General features: G+C 42.0%; 1 protein-coding gene across 1 annotated transcript in view; it reads right to left on the reverse strand.

Moving 5' to 3' along the window:
* The window catches only part of TTLL11 (tubulin tyrosine ligase like 11), a 225,994-nt gene that overhangs the window by 167,627 nt on the left and 43,145 nt on the right, over window positions 1-15,222 (reverse strand). Inside the window, exons 2-3 of the mRNA XM_021691507.2 lie at window positions 11,563-11,659; window positions 4,467-4,600 (exon numbers count right to left, since the gene is read on the reverse strand). Of these exons, the coding sequence (XP_021547182.2) occupies window positions 4,467-4,600; window positions 11,563-11,659 (231 nt within the window). The remainder of the gene's footprint in view (window positions 1-4,466; window positions 4,601-11,562; window positions 11,660-15,222) is intronic.

Raw genomic sequence — 15,222 nt, forward strand, 5'->3', positions numbered from 1 at the left:
GAAGGAAGGAAGGAAGGAAGGAAGGAAGGAAGGAAGGAAGGAAGGAAGAAAGGCAGACAAAGGAAGAAAAAAAAAAGAAAGAAAAAGAAAACACAAATTACCAATATCAGCAATGAAATTGGGAGATCACTACATATCTCATAGATTAAAAAATAAGGAAATACTGTTTTTCAAAACTTGCATCAGTAAATTGGACAACTCAGATAAAATGGATTAATTCCTTGAAAGAAACAAATTACCTATATGTATTAAAAAATTAATTCATAATTTAAAATGTTCCCAGAAAGAAAGCTCCATGCCCAAATACCTTCAATAGTGTATTCTATCAAGCATTTAAGAAATAAATACCAATCTTATACAAAATTTTCAAAACAGTAAAGAAATATTTGCTAATTCATTTAATAAGGATTGCCTGATACAAAGACCAAAGACATCACACACCAATATCTCTCATGAACAATGACACAAAAATTCCTAAGTATCAGCAAATACAGTTTAGCAGTATTTAAAAAGGATAATACATCATAACCATATAAGATTTATAACAGGAATGCAAAGTTAGCTTAATATTTAAAATATGAATTGGTGGTTCATCATATTATCAAAATAAAGAGAAAAATCATACCGTCTTAATAGATGCTGAAAAGCATTTGACAAGATTGAGCACCCATTCATGATGAAAAACTTCTGCAAACTATAGAAGACACCTTCCTCACCCTGATAAAGGGCATCTATGAACAACCTATAGCTAACATCACACATAACATGATAAGCTGTATGCTTTCCCCCTAACATTGAGAACAAGGCAAAGATGTCCACTCTAATTACATCCAATTCAATGTCGTATTGGAGATCCTAGCCCAGTGCAGTTTAATAAGAAAAAATAAAATAAATAAAAGGCATGTAAGATTAGAAAGGAAGAAACAAAATATATTAATTCACAAGTGAATTAATTGTATACATAGAAAATCCTAACAAATCTACAAAAAAAGAACTTGTAGAACTAATAAGGGAATTGAGCAAGGTCATATGATATAAGTTCAAAGTAAAAAGCCAGCTGGATGTCTATATACTAGCAACAAACAACAGGAAAATGAAATTCAAAAAATATCATTTACGATAGCATAAAAAACAAAACTTCTTAGGGACGTCTTGTACTCTGAAAGCTATAAAACATTACTGAAATAAATTAAGGAAGATATAAATAAATGGAGATAAAAGTTATGGATTAGATGAGTCGACGCCGTTAAGATGTCCACTGTCTCCAAACTGATCTGTAGATTCAAAGCAATCCCAATCAAAGTCCCAGTGGGCTTCTTTGTAGAAATGGGCAAACTGGTTAAAAAACTGATATGGAAATGCAATAGCCCTATAATAACCAAAACAATTATGATGATAAACAAAGTGGGAAGACTTGTACTACGTGATTTCCAGACTGACTCTGACTTATCGTAACCACGATAAAATGCGGTATTAGCGTAAGAGTAAACATATAGATGAATGGAACAAGACAGACTCCAGAAACAGACCAAACACATCCAGTCAACTGGTTTTCAACGAGGTTGCCAAGGTAATTAATTCAATGAGGGAAACAATCATCCTTACAACAAAAGGCACTGAACAACTGAATATCCCTATGGAACAAAGTAAACTTCAACACCGATCTCATGCCATACACAGAAACTAAGTTGAAATGAATCATAAACCTAAATGTAGACACTAAAACTAACAAACCCCTAGAAAAAAACAGTACAAAATCTTCACCACCTTTAATTGGGCAAAGATGCCGTAGGTATCACACAAAAGCACAAACTATAAAAGGAAAAAAATGGTAAGTTCAACTTCACCAAAATTAAAAACTTTTGTTCCTCAAAAGGCAGAGTTAAAACATGAAAAGTTAAGAGGGAGAAAATATTCACAATACACATACAAAAGACTTGTACACAGAATATATAAGGAAACTACAACTTAAAAATAGAATGCCCAGAGAAATGAGCAAAAGTTTGACTGTACACATAACAAAAGAAGATATTCGAATGGTCAAAAGGCAGATGAAAAGATGTTCAACATCTGGTCATAGGGGAGATGTAAATTAAAACCATAGAGAGATACAACTACACATCTCCCAGAATGTCTAAAATTCAAAAAACTAACAATACCAAGGCTTGGTGATGATGTGGAGCAAAGAGAACTCACACACTGCTGGTGAGGGTGTACAACCATGCTGGAAAACAAGTTCGGCAGGTTCTTATAAGTTAAACATACATACACCATATGATCCAAAAATTCCACTCGTAGGTACTACCCAAGAGAAATGAAAACATGTAACTGCATAATGACTTGCATGTGATCAGTCATGGCAGTTTTATTTATAAAATCCCCAAACTGGGGATGGCCCAAATGCCCATCAAGTGGGAAATGGATAAGCAAATTCATACAATGGAATATTACTCACCAATAGAAATACAAATGGCTAATATATACAACAAATATGGATGAATCTCAAAAATATGATTCTGAAAGAAAAACAAAGACTCAAGTGTGTATGTGTGTGTGTGTGTGTGTATGTATAAATATATATATATGATTCTGTTTACATGAATTCCTCGAACAGACAAAACGAATCTCTAATGAGAATACAGACCAGCGGTTGCCTGGGCTGGGGGTGTTGAGGGAATGGACTGCAAGGAGGACAGAGGAACTTGGGGGTTGATGGAAAAGTTCTCACATATCTGATTTTGAAGGCACAGTTGGTAGGTATCTCATTTAAATTCACAGGATAGTTAGATATAGAGTTGTGGAAATGGGACATAAAGATATTCCACAAGGGACAAGGACATGAGCAGAGCCACAGAAGTGAGAAATTGAGGGGTGAGTATGGGGAGCCGCTGAGAGCTTATTTTTTAAAATTAACTTTATTGAAGCATAATTTGCATGAATAAAATGCATCCCTTTTAGGTTAATAATTGGATGAATTTTAAGAAATGTACAAACTCATGTGACTACCATCCCATAGAGAGCTTCCTTTTTTTTAATTTATTTATTTGAGAGAGAGAGAATGAGAGACAGAGAGCACGAGAGGGAAGAGGGTCAGAGGGAGAAGCAGACTCCCTGCTGAGCAGGGAGCCCGATGTGGGACTCGATCTCCGGACTCGAGAATCATGACCTGAGCCGAAGGCAGTCGCTTAACCAACTGAGCCACCCAGGCGCCCGAGAGCTTCCTTTTAAAAATTACCACTTCAAGCTTTTTTTGTGCTTACTAAATCATCATTTTATTACAAGTTTTATCATTTAATATTAAAACCAAAATTACATGCAGGCAATAAGACAGCTTATAAAAAGCATAGGCCTTGGGGTGCCTGGGTGGTTCAGTGGGTTAAGTGTCTGCCTTCAGCTCAGGTCATGATCTCAGGGTCCTGGGATCCAGCCCCGAATCGGGTTCCCTGCTCAGCAGGGAGTCTCCTTCTCCCTTTGCCCCTCCCCCCTGTTCGTATTCTCTCTCTCTCTGTGTGTCTCTCTCTCTCAAATAAATAAATAAAATCTTTAAAAAAAATCCATAGGTCTTGAAATCAGCTCTAGGTTTAAATTCCACTTCTCCAGCAAGTCACCTTGCTTATCAAAGTCTGTTTCCTCATCCACAAAATGGGATTAATAATAAAATCAACTTGACAAGATTGCTGTGAGGATTGAAAGAAATAACGTTAAGCTTCTGGCACAATGCCTGGAACACAGTAGGACCAATAGATGGTATTAATCCTATCACATCACAATAAGATGGGCATTTGTTGTACAGTTACCCTCAGAGGTATGTATGGACCATGGAACCCACTGGCAAAGGCTTTGAAGGGGTCCCAAATGAAAAATGGCAATCCTCAATTCAGTTTCCCTACTGGTACTGTTTCACAATCAGTGGTGAGGGCTCCAAAGTATTTCATGCTCAAACATTTTGCTTTGATACGGAATGGGCGATTTGAAAATTGATTCTGGAACAGATTTAAAGCAGAACACTTAAAAGGTCCCCCCACCCCACCTCCACAGTGTGTCAGACCTCCTCCCTAGCCTTAAAACGGAGCCCGACCGCCCACATTTCATACCACAGGATGCTGGGGAGACCACACCCTAGATTCACCCAAACAGTCCCAATCTGCTGAAGGGCTCAACCACCTGCTCCAGCCCTATCTCCCTCGCTTTCCAAACATCAGCTCCATGACCCCACTCCCAATATCAGCCTCAGGCCAGACGCACTTCTTAGTTCACCTACCTGTCACCCTGCCTATTCAACTGCAAGCTCCTTGATCACTGCCAACACTCACTGGGTACTGTTGAGACACTCCCTTGGCTAGCCGCAGCTTCCTGGGGACCCCCCCCACCCCAGCTCCCAGCACACAGGACCCAGGACCCAGCTCTCAGGACACAGTCGCAACCATAACGTAATTCAAGGGTCACGGGGACGGAGTGCCATCTACCTGAGCAACAAAGAGCTGGAACTCGTCAGGCAGAATCCATGAGCGAGGATAGAAGTTGTACTCCTCAGGAAAGAGATTCTGCATGATTCTCACGGCTCTGCTCAGAGTAATTTTACGCACCATCTCCGTCATGCCTGGGGAGAAGAGAAGCTGTGAGATTTGAACAGCAGTGGGCTGCTAGCTATAAAACAGCCATGATCGGGGACTTTTAAAACTACCCACCCGACATATTCGCTTTTGCAGACAGGATTAAAAAAGGTAGCTGTTTCCCACAGCAGTGACTCATGGTTTGGAAAGACCTACCAAATTAGTGAAAAACTTGAGGTAATAGATGGATAGTTTTTTCCCCTTATAAAAATGAAGCATCAGTTGGAAGGCATGGGTTTCCACCTAGTTTATTAATCCATTCTTTGTCAGTCTCCTCGATAATGGATAAAGAGAAGCATTTACATCTTGCACTTAAAACTTAATATCCTCCTTAATTTGGGGCCACCATCCATAATTCTGGGACTGCTTCCATCTTATAACCTCGAGAATATCATCTAGTGGACTCTGCTTACATTACGAGAAGCTTAATTAAGTTGCTTTACTTTAATCTTCCATGAGTATTCAAGGTATAAAATAGAAAAATATACAGCTTTCAGCATAAAATCTGTCTCCTTGAAATAAGGACAGAAAGTAGAAAGGATATCATAGCATAATTTATAGTTTAGGGGGAGAAAATGAAATCTGTAGGAGTTCTTCAGTTATAAGTACTGACACTAACATTGATCAGACCTCATTGATTTGCCCAGAGGGGATTAAAATGACTCACTTATAAAACATTTTAAAAGAATGGTGGATGTTTTTTTCTTGTAGCATCTTTAGGAACTCTGACAAGAGAAGAAACTGAGTCTATACCTTAGCAAATTTTCAGCAAATAGGTAAAAATTCTTCTAAGTTTTAGCATGCTTATCTCTTAGGGCAAATATCACCACTGAAAATGGAGACTAGAAATGGCCTTCACCCTGAGACAGGCAACAGTTCCATCCCTGACACTAGGAACTGGCTCAGCGAAGTTATTTTTTACAGAAAGTACAAAGTTTTGTGTCAGCTTGGCATGTCCGAATTATCACACATTCCAAATGGGCACAATCAGAACGAATGAGATTTCTCGAAATTCCCATGTTCAGGAAGTGAAGGGTGAACATTTTGAGAATGAAGGTTTTAATAACCTATTTCTTGCTTCCCTCAGCATATTAAAAAGCGCAATAAATCCGAAAATCACAGATTCAAGATGTCAATGCCCAGCTTCTTGGTTCTTGTTTAGGATAGAGAAAAGGATTAAATAAGAAATAAAGGAGCTTGAAAAGCACTAATAAACTGTGCTCTGATGTGAACTCTTCAATATTAAAGAAAACTCACTGAGAACATTGTTCTGAGCTTCCTAAGAAGTAAGTATGAGCCCAGAAAATTCTAGCTGTTTCCTTTTAGTCCCCTCCAAAATTGGAATTTTTGAGTTATAAACACTGGAGCCTGACACCAAATACACAAAACAAAAACTTCAACTGTTTTTGAAGGTTTTTCCTTTTCTTTGACAACAGTTTGTTATCATACTAGACTAAAACCCTTCATAACTAACTATAATACAGCACCTTACACCAAGTAGATGAAGCCTCCTGACTGTTGTGGTACTTTCTACACTTTTAATGGCCTTGTGACAGGGGAAGTCTCTCTTTCAAAAACCCCTCAGCAGGTCGGACAGACTCACACAACACAGACAGAAGTGCTATGAATACAGAAGTGTGGTTTGAATGCTCCAGAAAAGTCTTGTGAAAATCAATGTCCAGGGGTGCCTGGGGGGCTCAGTCAATTAAGCATCTGACTCTTGATTTTGTCTCAGGTCATGATCTCAGGGTCATGAGATGCAGCCCTGCGTCGGGCTCCACACCGGGCGTGGAGCCCACTTGAGATTTTCTCTCTCCCTCTCCCTCTGCCCCTCCCCTGCACTCTCTCTCCCTCTCTAAAGAAAAGAAAAGAAAAAAATCAATTTCCAGCAAATTGAGTATATATTCATTTGAAACCTGCGATGGATCCTACTGTAATGTGAATCCTAAGTCCCCCCACCAGCTGACAGATCTGCTCCCAAGTCTGCTTTTGTGCCAGTCTCCAGTAGTTCTCTACTGAAAACAGCCAACTTCGGAAGCACCCTACAATCCAACGGCTACTTTCCCCAGACAGTTCTTTTTTTTTTTTTTTTTAAGATTTTATTTATTTATTTGAGACAGAGAGAATGAGAGAGAGTACATGAGAGGGGGGAGGGTCAGAGGGAGAAGCAGGCTCCCCGCCGAGCAGGGAGCCCGATGCGGGACTCGATCCCGGGACTCCAGGATCATGACCTGAGCCGAAGGCAGTCGCTTAACCGACTGAGCCACCCAGGCGCCCCAGACAGTTCTGACCCACAGGCTCTGGACGACTCGCCCCTCCTCTGCCTAAATGCCGGTCTCCAGGAGGCACCAGTGTCTACCTCCTTCAATCCACTCACCACCAAAACCTTTGTTCCTCCACCATATCTCCGACTCCTCCCTCCACCCCACGTGGAAGCTGCTGGCGTCTGGGCTTCTGGTGGTGGCTCAGAGACAGATGTGGGGAGTGTCATTGGCTCTCACGGGAGTGCTCTCACGGGAGTAGCTGGGTTTCTAGCTGAGCCAGAACACATGTTCCCGAGCAAATAGGGGGAAAGAGAGGTCATTGCCAGGCTCTGCTGGCTCTAGACTCTACTTCCCTTCTCCAAGGAACTGCAGCACCTGACCCTCCCTGGGACCCTTGCCCTAGGCTCTGGGACACACTCTGACCTGAGCTGGAAGCTCTAGGTCTAACCATCAGCTCCCAGCCCCTCGAGATTGAGAATAAGGCAATCTTTGACCCTGACTTTGTACTCCAGTTAGATAAGGAGGATTTCAACGGTCTTTCTGAGGCTTTCTGATTGCTTTGTCCCCAGGTTTTGGTAACCTGTCTTTTGCTCCTGGTGCCTGAGTAGCTGTCTTAGCAATGCCTTTGCTTTGTTCCTGCCAGTGTTCCTCCTCTGTTCCACCCAAGACTGCCCAGCAAGGGCTGGATCCTCCTGCTGGGGACCTGAGCCCTGTGCCTGCCCTCCTGCTGCCTACTTAGAGGTTCTTTTGAGGCTCACCGCCTACCTGGGGTTCCCAGCAGGTCTTTCTCCAGATGTCCCTATGGTGGCAGGTCCCCTCCCAACTGGGAAAACGTTCTAACTCAGGTTGGAGCTTCCCACACCAGGAACTTGCCTCCTGTCACTCCTGGGCCTGGTTCTTCTCTCTGCTACACTGGAGTCTCGAGGCCTGGTAGGTCTCAACCCCCGTGAAGCTACGCAAGAGGGTAACAGTCTGATCCTTAGGCTTGCCTACACAGACCTACCTATTTAACCCAATTTAAAACAAAAACAAAAACAAAACAAAACAAAGTCTGAGCTATTTCGGGAGTACTGTTCAATCCAAATATCACTGACAACAATATAATTCTTGGCAAAACACATTCCAACCGCCCAATGACAAATAACTTCTTCCAGATCCACCCTCTTCTCTGTTCCCAGTGCCGCTGATGAGTTCATCTTTTGCTGGCTCCTGCAGCGGCCTCTTAGCTCTACCTCTGTCTCCTGCCCCCGCCCTTCCACCCACCTCCAATGCATCCCTCTGGGGGGCCTTCTGAAAATGCAAGCTGGCCCATGTCGCTCTCTGGCCTAACAATTTCTCAGTGGCTCCCATGACCTTCAGACTATAAGGATGCTATCCTTCGGTCCCTGCTTATCACCCATCCACGGCCCCTCTCACACCTGACCATCACGGGCCACTTGCCCTTCACTGAATGAGCAACCTGCTCTAAACATCCTAGGTCTTTGCACCAACTCTATTCCCGCATTTTGCAGGGAGGTCAGGCCCGTCCAGCCCTGGAGCCTCAGTTCACGTGTTTTCCTGGGTCTCTCGCCCTGTCTGCCCCCCAAGCAGATCTAGGTTAGGTCATGTGCCCTCGTTCCAAACCACCCGGGCACCCCAGATTTCCCCTGTCTGGCACTTATTTTGTATTTCACTTCTCTCCCTACACGCCTTTCTCCTTGTCTCTCTATCTTCTCTGACACAGCCGAGTGCTTGACTGCAAGCAGCCCGGGACCTTCCTGGCCGGGGCCCTTTCCCTCTCTGCCAGAACATCCCCTCCCCACCCCTGCCATGTGCTGTCATACATCTCAGACCCTGAAAGTCAGCAAAAAACTGTCGCTTGTGAGCTGAGAATTGACAGTTTGGGACTTTCCTAAAGCAAAGACATATCCAAATCAGATTATTTTTATAGAAAGTCTTAATTCATCATGTTAAGACATAATAACACATCTTGGAGGACCTCGTCATAGAAAAGTGGCTAAAATCTAATGTGCTGACACAAACAAAATAAATCGCTTCCATATGCATCTCCGAAAGTTTTCAGTTTATTCAGCACGTGATGCATTTACAGTTGCCTGCCACATCCAGTAGAACTTACTCTATATCACATACAGTGCATACGAGATGCACTGCTAGAATAACGGGATACCGGAGAGACAGAAGATAAGCCTGGACCCAAACTAGAGCCAAAGGACAGATCCTTCTGGAATCACGTCATAGTTAAGAGCTGCTGTCTTCCATAGGGAGAGGGTGTAGCCACACTGCGTCTCTGCCTAGAGATTCGAGAGCCTGTTTTGTCATTAGAACTAATTAATTGCTGTTGGTAAAGTGGAAAATTACATGTTCCAGTCACTGGCACATGGAATATGGGATAGAGCAAACTTGTTTCTTTGGAATGAATATTCTTATATCACCTTTAATGAAACTAGTCCTTTGAGGGTGTTTTTCTCTAATCTGTGTTCCAAAAGGAGAGCTATATAGCTACGACTTCTTTCTTACTCTCAGCCATGAGATGAGGCACAAACAGGGGAAAACATAAGTGAAGCCTCATTTGAGGATTCATGTCTTAGGAACTCTGTCCTCATTCAAAGAACTGTTCTCTTCCAAATTACCTTCTCCCAGTATCCCAGTAAGTCCTTTGAGTGACATCAAAAAGTCATCTTTTATGAGCAGCAAGATAGAAAAGAATAGTTATCCCATTAAACTGTATGCAAGAACCCAGGCTACCAGAATCCTTCTTGTTCTCCAACAGAACCCTCTCTCATCTCTAACTGTGGGTTAATTTTCTAGCTCCGTTCCCCCTGAAACCAATAAAGGTAGAAAGTTAGCTGTGTTCCTAGACAACAAAGCATATGGTTGAAATGATCCCTGATTGGCAAATTGCATAAATACCTGGTAGGAAGCCATAGCCCCAGGCTTTCCTGATGTAATGATTCTCCTAACTCAGCACGACCCTGCTGGGGACCCTGGAAGCTATGCTTTGGAGGAGCGACGTGAGATAAGGCTCTTGAGGCATATCTAAGCCAAGACAGACCCACGTCCACCAATGTAGGTCTTGTCTCCTTACACCTGAGCTGATCTCACTTGAGGGGTTAGACTAGCCTTCGGCACCCTCACAAAGACACCGCTAGAGAGAAATGCCCAACACTGACCAGCTGGCAGGCCGTGTTTCCTGCCCTATATCCTTTTAAGTGAATCTGAGCCAGGTGAGGCCCATGGTAGTCTGAAAGCTTAACTGGAACCCCCCTAGTGGACATGGCATAACTCACCAGTGTATCATGTATGGCTACTGGTTTTTCCGAGACGTATTTTCTTAAAGACATGGCATAGAATGCCAAAGAGTAAATTTTTTTTTGAGCCATGGGGCTCAAACTCCTGACCCTGAGATCAACAGCCAACAGGCACCCCAGAAAAAGGGAAAATGCAGTCTCCTTTTAAAAATAAGCATAAATGATATCACGTTAGAAGAAAACACCTTGTATTCAGGCAAACACACTCTGACTGCAACCATGTAAAAATGATACAAATATGTGGTTAAGGTTTGGGAGGAAATCTAGAAATATTCACATTGTTGTTTTGTTAAATGAGGGATGGGATTCAGGGTGATGCTCTTTTTAAACAAATTATTTACTATCGTATTATGATATGGTTTGTACATATTATGTTAAAATTTCTGAATATAAGAGAAAGACCCTTTGGCTGCGACCGCCACCCCCTCTTGACCAAATGTTCCTTCCTCTCTGAGCACACCCACTCACCTTAACCACCCTCCTCACTGAGCCATTAAAAATAATGAATAGCAATCCATAGCAGAAGAGGGAGGCAGAGATTGAAAATAAAATGGAAAGGCATATGGGGAGGCTGGGAATGGAGTGAGGAGGTGTCTTAAAGTGTTGGCTCTGACACTTTCTTGGCACTAGTCCCCCTTACAGGAAAGCCTCACTGGGACAAGGTCCCAAGGTAAAAGGTAGGCACTGTCTCAGCCTGTCGTTCACCACACAGAGACTGGTATATTTGGTTGTAAAAATGGTACTTCCAACGATGATACTTAAAGAAAGCAGAAGCTGCTAACCCCATTTTTGTGGCATATTCCTAGAATTTTAGTACTTTTGTTTCTTGCAAATAATTTATGTGAAGTGGCCTATTTTTTTTTTTTTCATTTTGAGAACATCGTCTCCCCATTACGCCTTCATATTATAATTCAGAAAGTGAAGATCATGTTCTTCCACTGGTGAAATTAGTCCAGGAAAGCCTGTCTTTTTATTTTTGAACCTCCAGTCTTTAACCCATTGGTGGGTCAAATCCTGATGACCTCTGCGTTAGCTTCCCTCCCAAGGTCAGGGCGCCGGGGTGGTGCGGGCGGCAAGTCCCAATTAAGAGTCCTTGAGTCTGGGCGCCTGGGTGGCTCAGTCGGTTAGGTGACTGCCTTCGGCTCAGGTCATGATCCTGGAGTCCCAGGATCGAGTCCCGCATCAGGCTCCCTGCTCGGCAGGGAGTCTGCTTCTCCCTCTGACCCTCCCCCCTCTCATGCTCTCTCTCTCTCAAATAAATAAATAAAATCTAAAAAAAAAAAGAGTCCTTGAGTCCGAGCTCAAAACGCTGCTTGCAGAAGAGCCCTGACACTCAGCCTAGAAACATTTTTTGATGCCAACATTAACAGCAGATACCTGGAAACTTGTTCACTTGGCCGGAGAATATGTCATTGTCGTGAAATGAAACTCCATGCCAGTAGATGTCACAAGGCAAGCGTCGGCCGAATGGGAACTAGAAGACAGAGGGAAAAAAACTGTGACTATTAACAAGACCTAGAGGAGGAGCTACCATCCTGGGTGTCTATTACATACACATTCCCCGCGACTTGGTGTGTGTCACGTGATATAATCCTCATAATAAGCACACGAGGTAGATGATATCCTTTCCCATTTCATAGGTGAAGAAACCATTTCAGGCAGGTTAAGGAACTTGCTCAAGGTCACAACCAGTGAGGAGTGGAGTTCTGACTCTGTGTGGCAGGCATTACTCAGGCCTTCACATGCACCCCTTCATTCTAATCCCCCTAACTACCCTAGAAAGAATTATTCCCATTTTACTGGGGAGAAAATTGGGGCTGAAAAAGGTAACACAAAATAACACAGTGCTGGTAAGGAGAGGAATCAGGATTTGAATCCAGGTCTATCTGAATCCCAAGCCATACTTCTCTTTCTCTGAAAATTGCAACTCTCAAGTCAGTCCCCCCAAAAATGAGCTCACGCTCTCTCACTCATGCTCTCTCGTTCTCTCTTCCCCGCTCCCCCAAACACACATGGTCCATGAAGGGAGGATGCATCCCCCAGTGCCTCCTGGCATTCGATAAAGACTTTGTGGATGAATAAATGAACAAACCGGGAATAGTCATCTGACTCGAGGTGAGATAACCAGATTCTCTCTTCCAGGAATTTGGAAATCTGAGATGCCAGGCAGCCTGTGCTAGCCCTTGACCTGGAAGTGATAAAAAGCCAGAGCTGGGCAGATGTGCTTAGCTATGAGCACAAAGAAGCAAAGGCAGCCCGGCTGGTGAGAGAGAGGGAAGGAATAGGTGCAGAGAGGAAAGTGAAGGTGAGACCAGGCGGCCCTGGTGACAGACTGAGTGACTTTAGTTCCTAGGGCTTCTAGATCCTAGGTCCAGACCCTCCTGAGCCTTGCTGTCCCTCCTGTCCTTGGATCCTGTAAGACAGCCTTATATTCTTAGAATATATCCCCTCTTTGCACATACTATAGGGTTTCCTTATTAGCAGCCAGAAAAATCCCTCAGTGAGATAAAAAGACCTGCTCTTTCCACCACACCCTGCTGCCTCTCAAAGTTATCAGCAAGTTCTACATTTACAGAATTCATTTTTTAAATCTGTAACTCAGAGGACCCTTGTTAAAGGAAAAAAGTGAGGATGTGTCAGTTCATATTTAGAACTTGCTTGTTAGAAGTCCAGATGAAGAGAGATGCTAACACATTGAATGCAATCACTTGACTTTCCCATCCTAAGACTACAGCTAATCAGGATTTTTGTCTGCTCCAAGTTGAGAGAGCTTAAGTTCCAATGGAAGAGCATAGCATTACTAATGAAATGGTGGTGACTCGATGCTTTCCAACTATTCCAAATTAAAATGAAGGCAAACAGACTCAAGCCCTTTAAATCATTCACATTATTTCAAAGCTGTGCCAAAGTGAGGCATATGTTACACACTCTATTAGCATGAACAACTTTCATCTATAATTTATAGCATTTCACTTGTTTTCTTTGCATCCAATGGACTGAAGTTATTAATTCAGTAGTCATAAATACAAAGAGATACAACATATGTTATTTTCTTCCAGCTGCTACGTGCTAACAGAGGGAAGGGGAAAATAACTTAACCAGGGAAGTTTCTCTAAAAGCAGACTATCCAAGCAAAATTTACTAAGAACCAAGTGGCCATGCTGCCTGCAATGTGGGACCAACACCTGCTCCATGTCAGCAGACAATCAATGACTCCTTATCACCTTTACTGTTGCCCTTCAATCCTTGCCAACCTCATGAGTCCCAAATTAACACTTCATTCAGCAGTGTCTTTAGCTCATTCAGTTTTGTGAAACTGTCGTTTTTTTAAGCCATTCATTTAATAATTGCTATGTGCCAGACACTGTGCTAGGTGCTGAGGACACAGAGAAACACAATTTTAAATAGGTCCCGGGACTTCAAAATCCCACCTCTTTTAAAGATCTTTTTAAAAACTGCTTAAACAGCTAACATCGTACTCAACGGTGAAAGACTGAAAGCTTTTCCTCTAAGATCAGGAATGAGATAAGGATGCCCACTTTTGCCACTTTTATTCAACATAGTATTGTAAGTTCTAGCCAGAGCAAAAGGCAAGAAAATGAAATGAAGCATCCAAATTGGAAAGGAAGAAGTAAAATTCTCTGTTTGCAGATGACATGATCTTATATGTAGAAAACCATAAAGATCACACAAACATATACACACACAGCTAGAAATAATAAATGAATTCAGAAAAATTATAGGATACAAAATCAATACACAAAAATCAGTTTTTCTATATACTATCCATGAATGATCCAAAAAGGAAATTAAGAAAACAATTACATTTATAATAGCATCAAAAAGAATAAAATACTTAGGAATTTACTCAACCAAGGAGGCAAAAGACTGTACACAAAAAACTACAAAATGTTGCTGAAAGAAATTTAAGAAGACACACATAAGTAGAAAGACATCCCATGTTCATGGATTTGGAGACTTTATATTGTTAAGATGTTAATACTACATAAAGCAATGTACAGATTCAATGAAATCCCTACCAAAATCCAAATGACTTTTTTTTCCTTACAGAAATATAAAAACCGGGCGCCTGGGTGGCTCAGTTGGTTAAGCGACTGCCTTCGGCTCAGGTCATGATCCTGGAGTCCCTGGATCGAGTCCCGCATCGGGCTCCCTGCTCGGCGGGGAGCCTGCTTCTCCCTCTGACCCTCCCCCCTCTCATGTGCTCTCTGTCTCTCTCATTCTCTCTCTCTCAAATAAATAAATAAAATCTTTAAAAAAAAAAAAAAAAAAAAAAAGAAATATAAAAACCTATCATAAAATTCATGTGGAATCTCAAGGGACCCCAAATAACCAAAACGATCTTGAGAAGGAAGAATAGTGTTGGAGGTATCACGCTTCCTAATGCCAAAACTTACAACAAAGATATAGAAACAGTGCATAAAACAACAATGAGATACAATGAGATACCACTTATACAACTGTTAGAATGGCCCAAATCCAAAATACTAACAACACCAAATCCTGGCAAGGATGTGGAGGAACAGGAACTCTTACTCACTGCTGATGGAAATGCAGTGGTACACCTATTTTGGAAGACAGTTCTTAAAAAAGGAAACATACTCTTACCATATGATCCAGTAATTGTGCTCCTTGGTATTTACCCAAATGAGTTGAAAACTTATGCCCAGAAAAAAAATCTACACATGAATGTTTATAGCAGTTTTATTAATAATTGCCAAAACTTGGAAGCAACCAAGAGGTCTTTCAGTAGGTAAATGGATAAACTGTGATGCATCCAGATAATGGAATATTACTCAGTGCTAAAAAGAAATGAGCTATTAAGCCAAAAAAAGACATGGAAAGATCTTAAATGTGTATTTCTAAGTGTATGAAGCCCATTTGAAAAGGCTACATACTGTGTGATTCCAACTATATGACATTCTGGAAAAGGCAAAACTACAGAGCCAGTAAAAAGTATACCATAGATTAGGAGTGAGGGGAGGGATGAATAGGGGAAGCACAGAGGATTTTTAG

Source organism: Neomonachus schauinslandi, chromosome 13 (genome assembly GCF_002201575.2).
Source record: "Neomonachus schauinslandi chromosome 13, ASM220157v2, whole genome shotgun sequence".
Classification (NCBI taxonomy): Eukaryota; Metazoa; Chordata; class Mammalia; order Carnivora; family Phocidae; genus Neomonachus; species Neomonachus schauinslandi.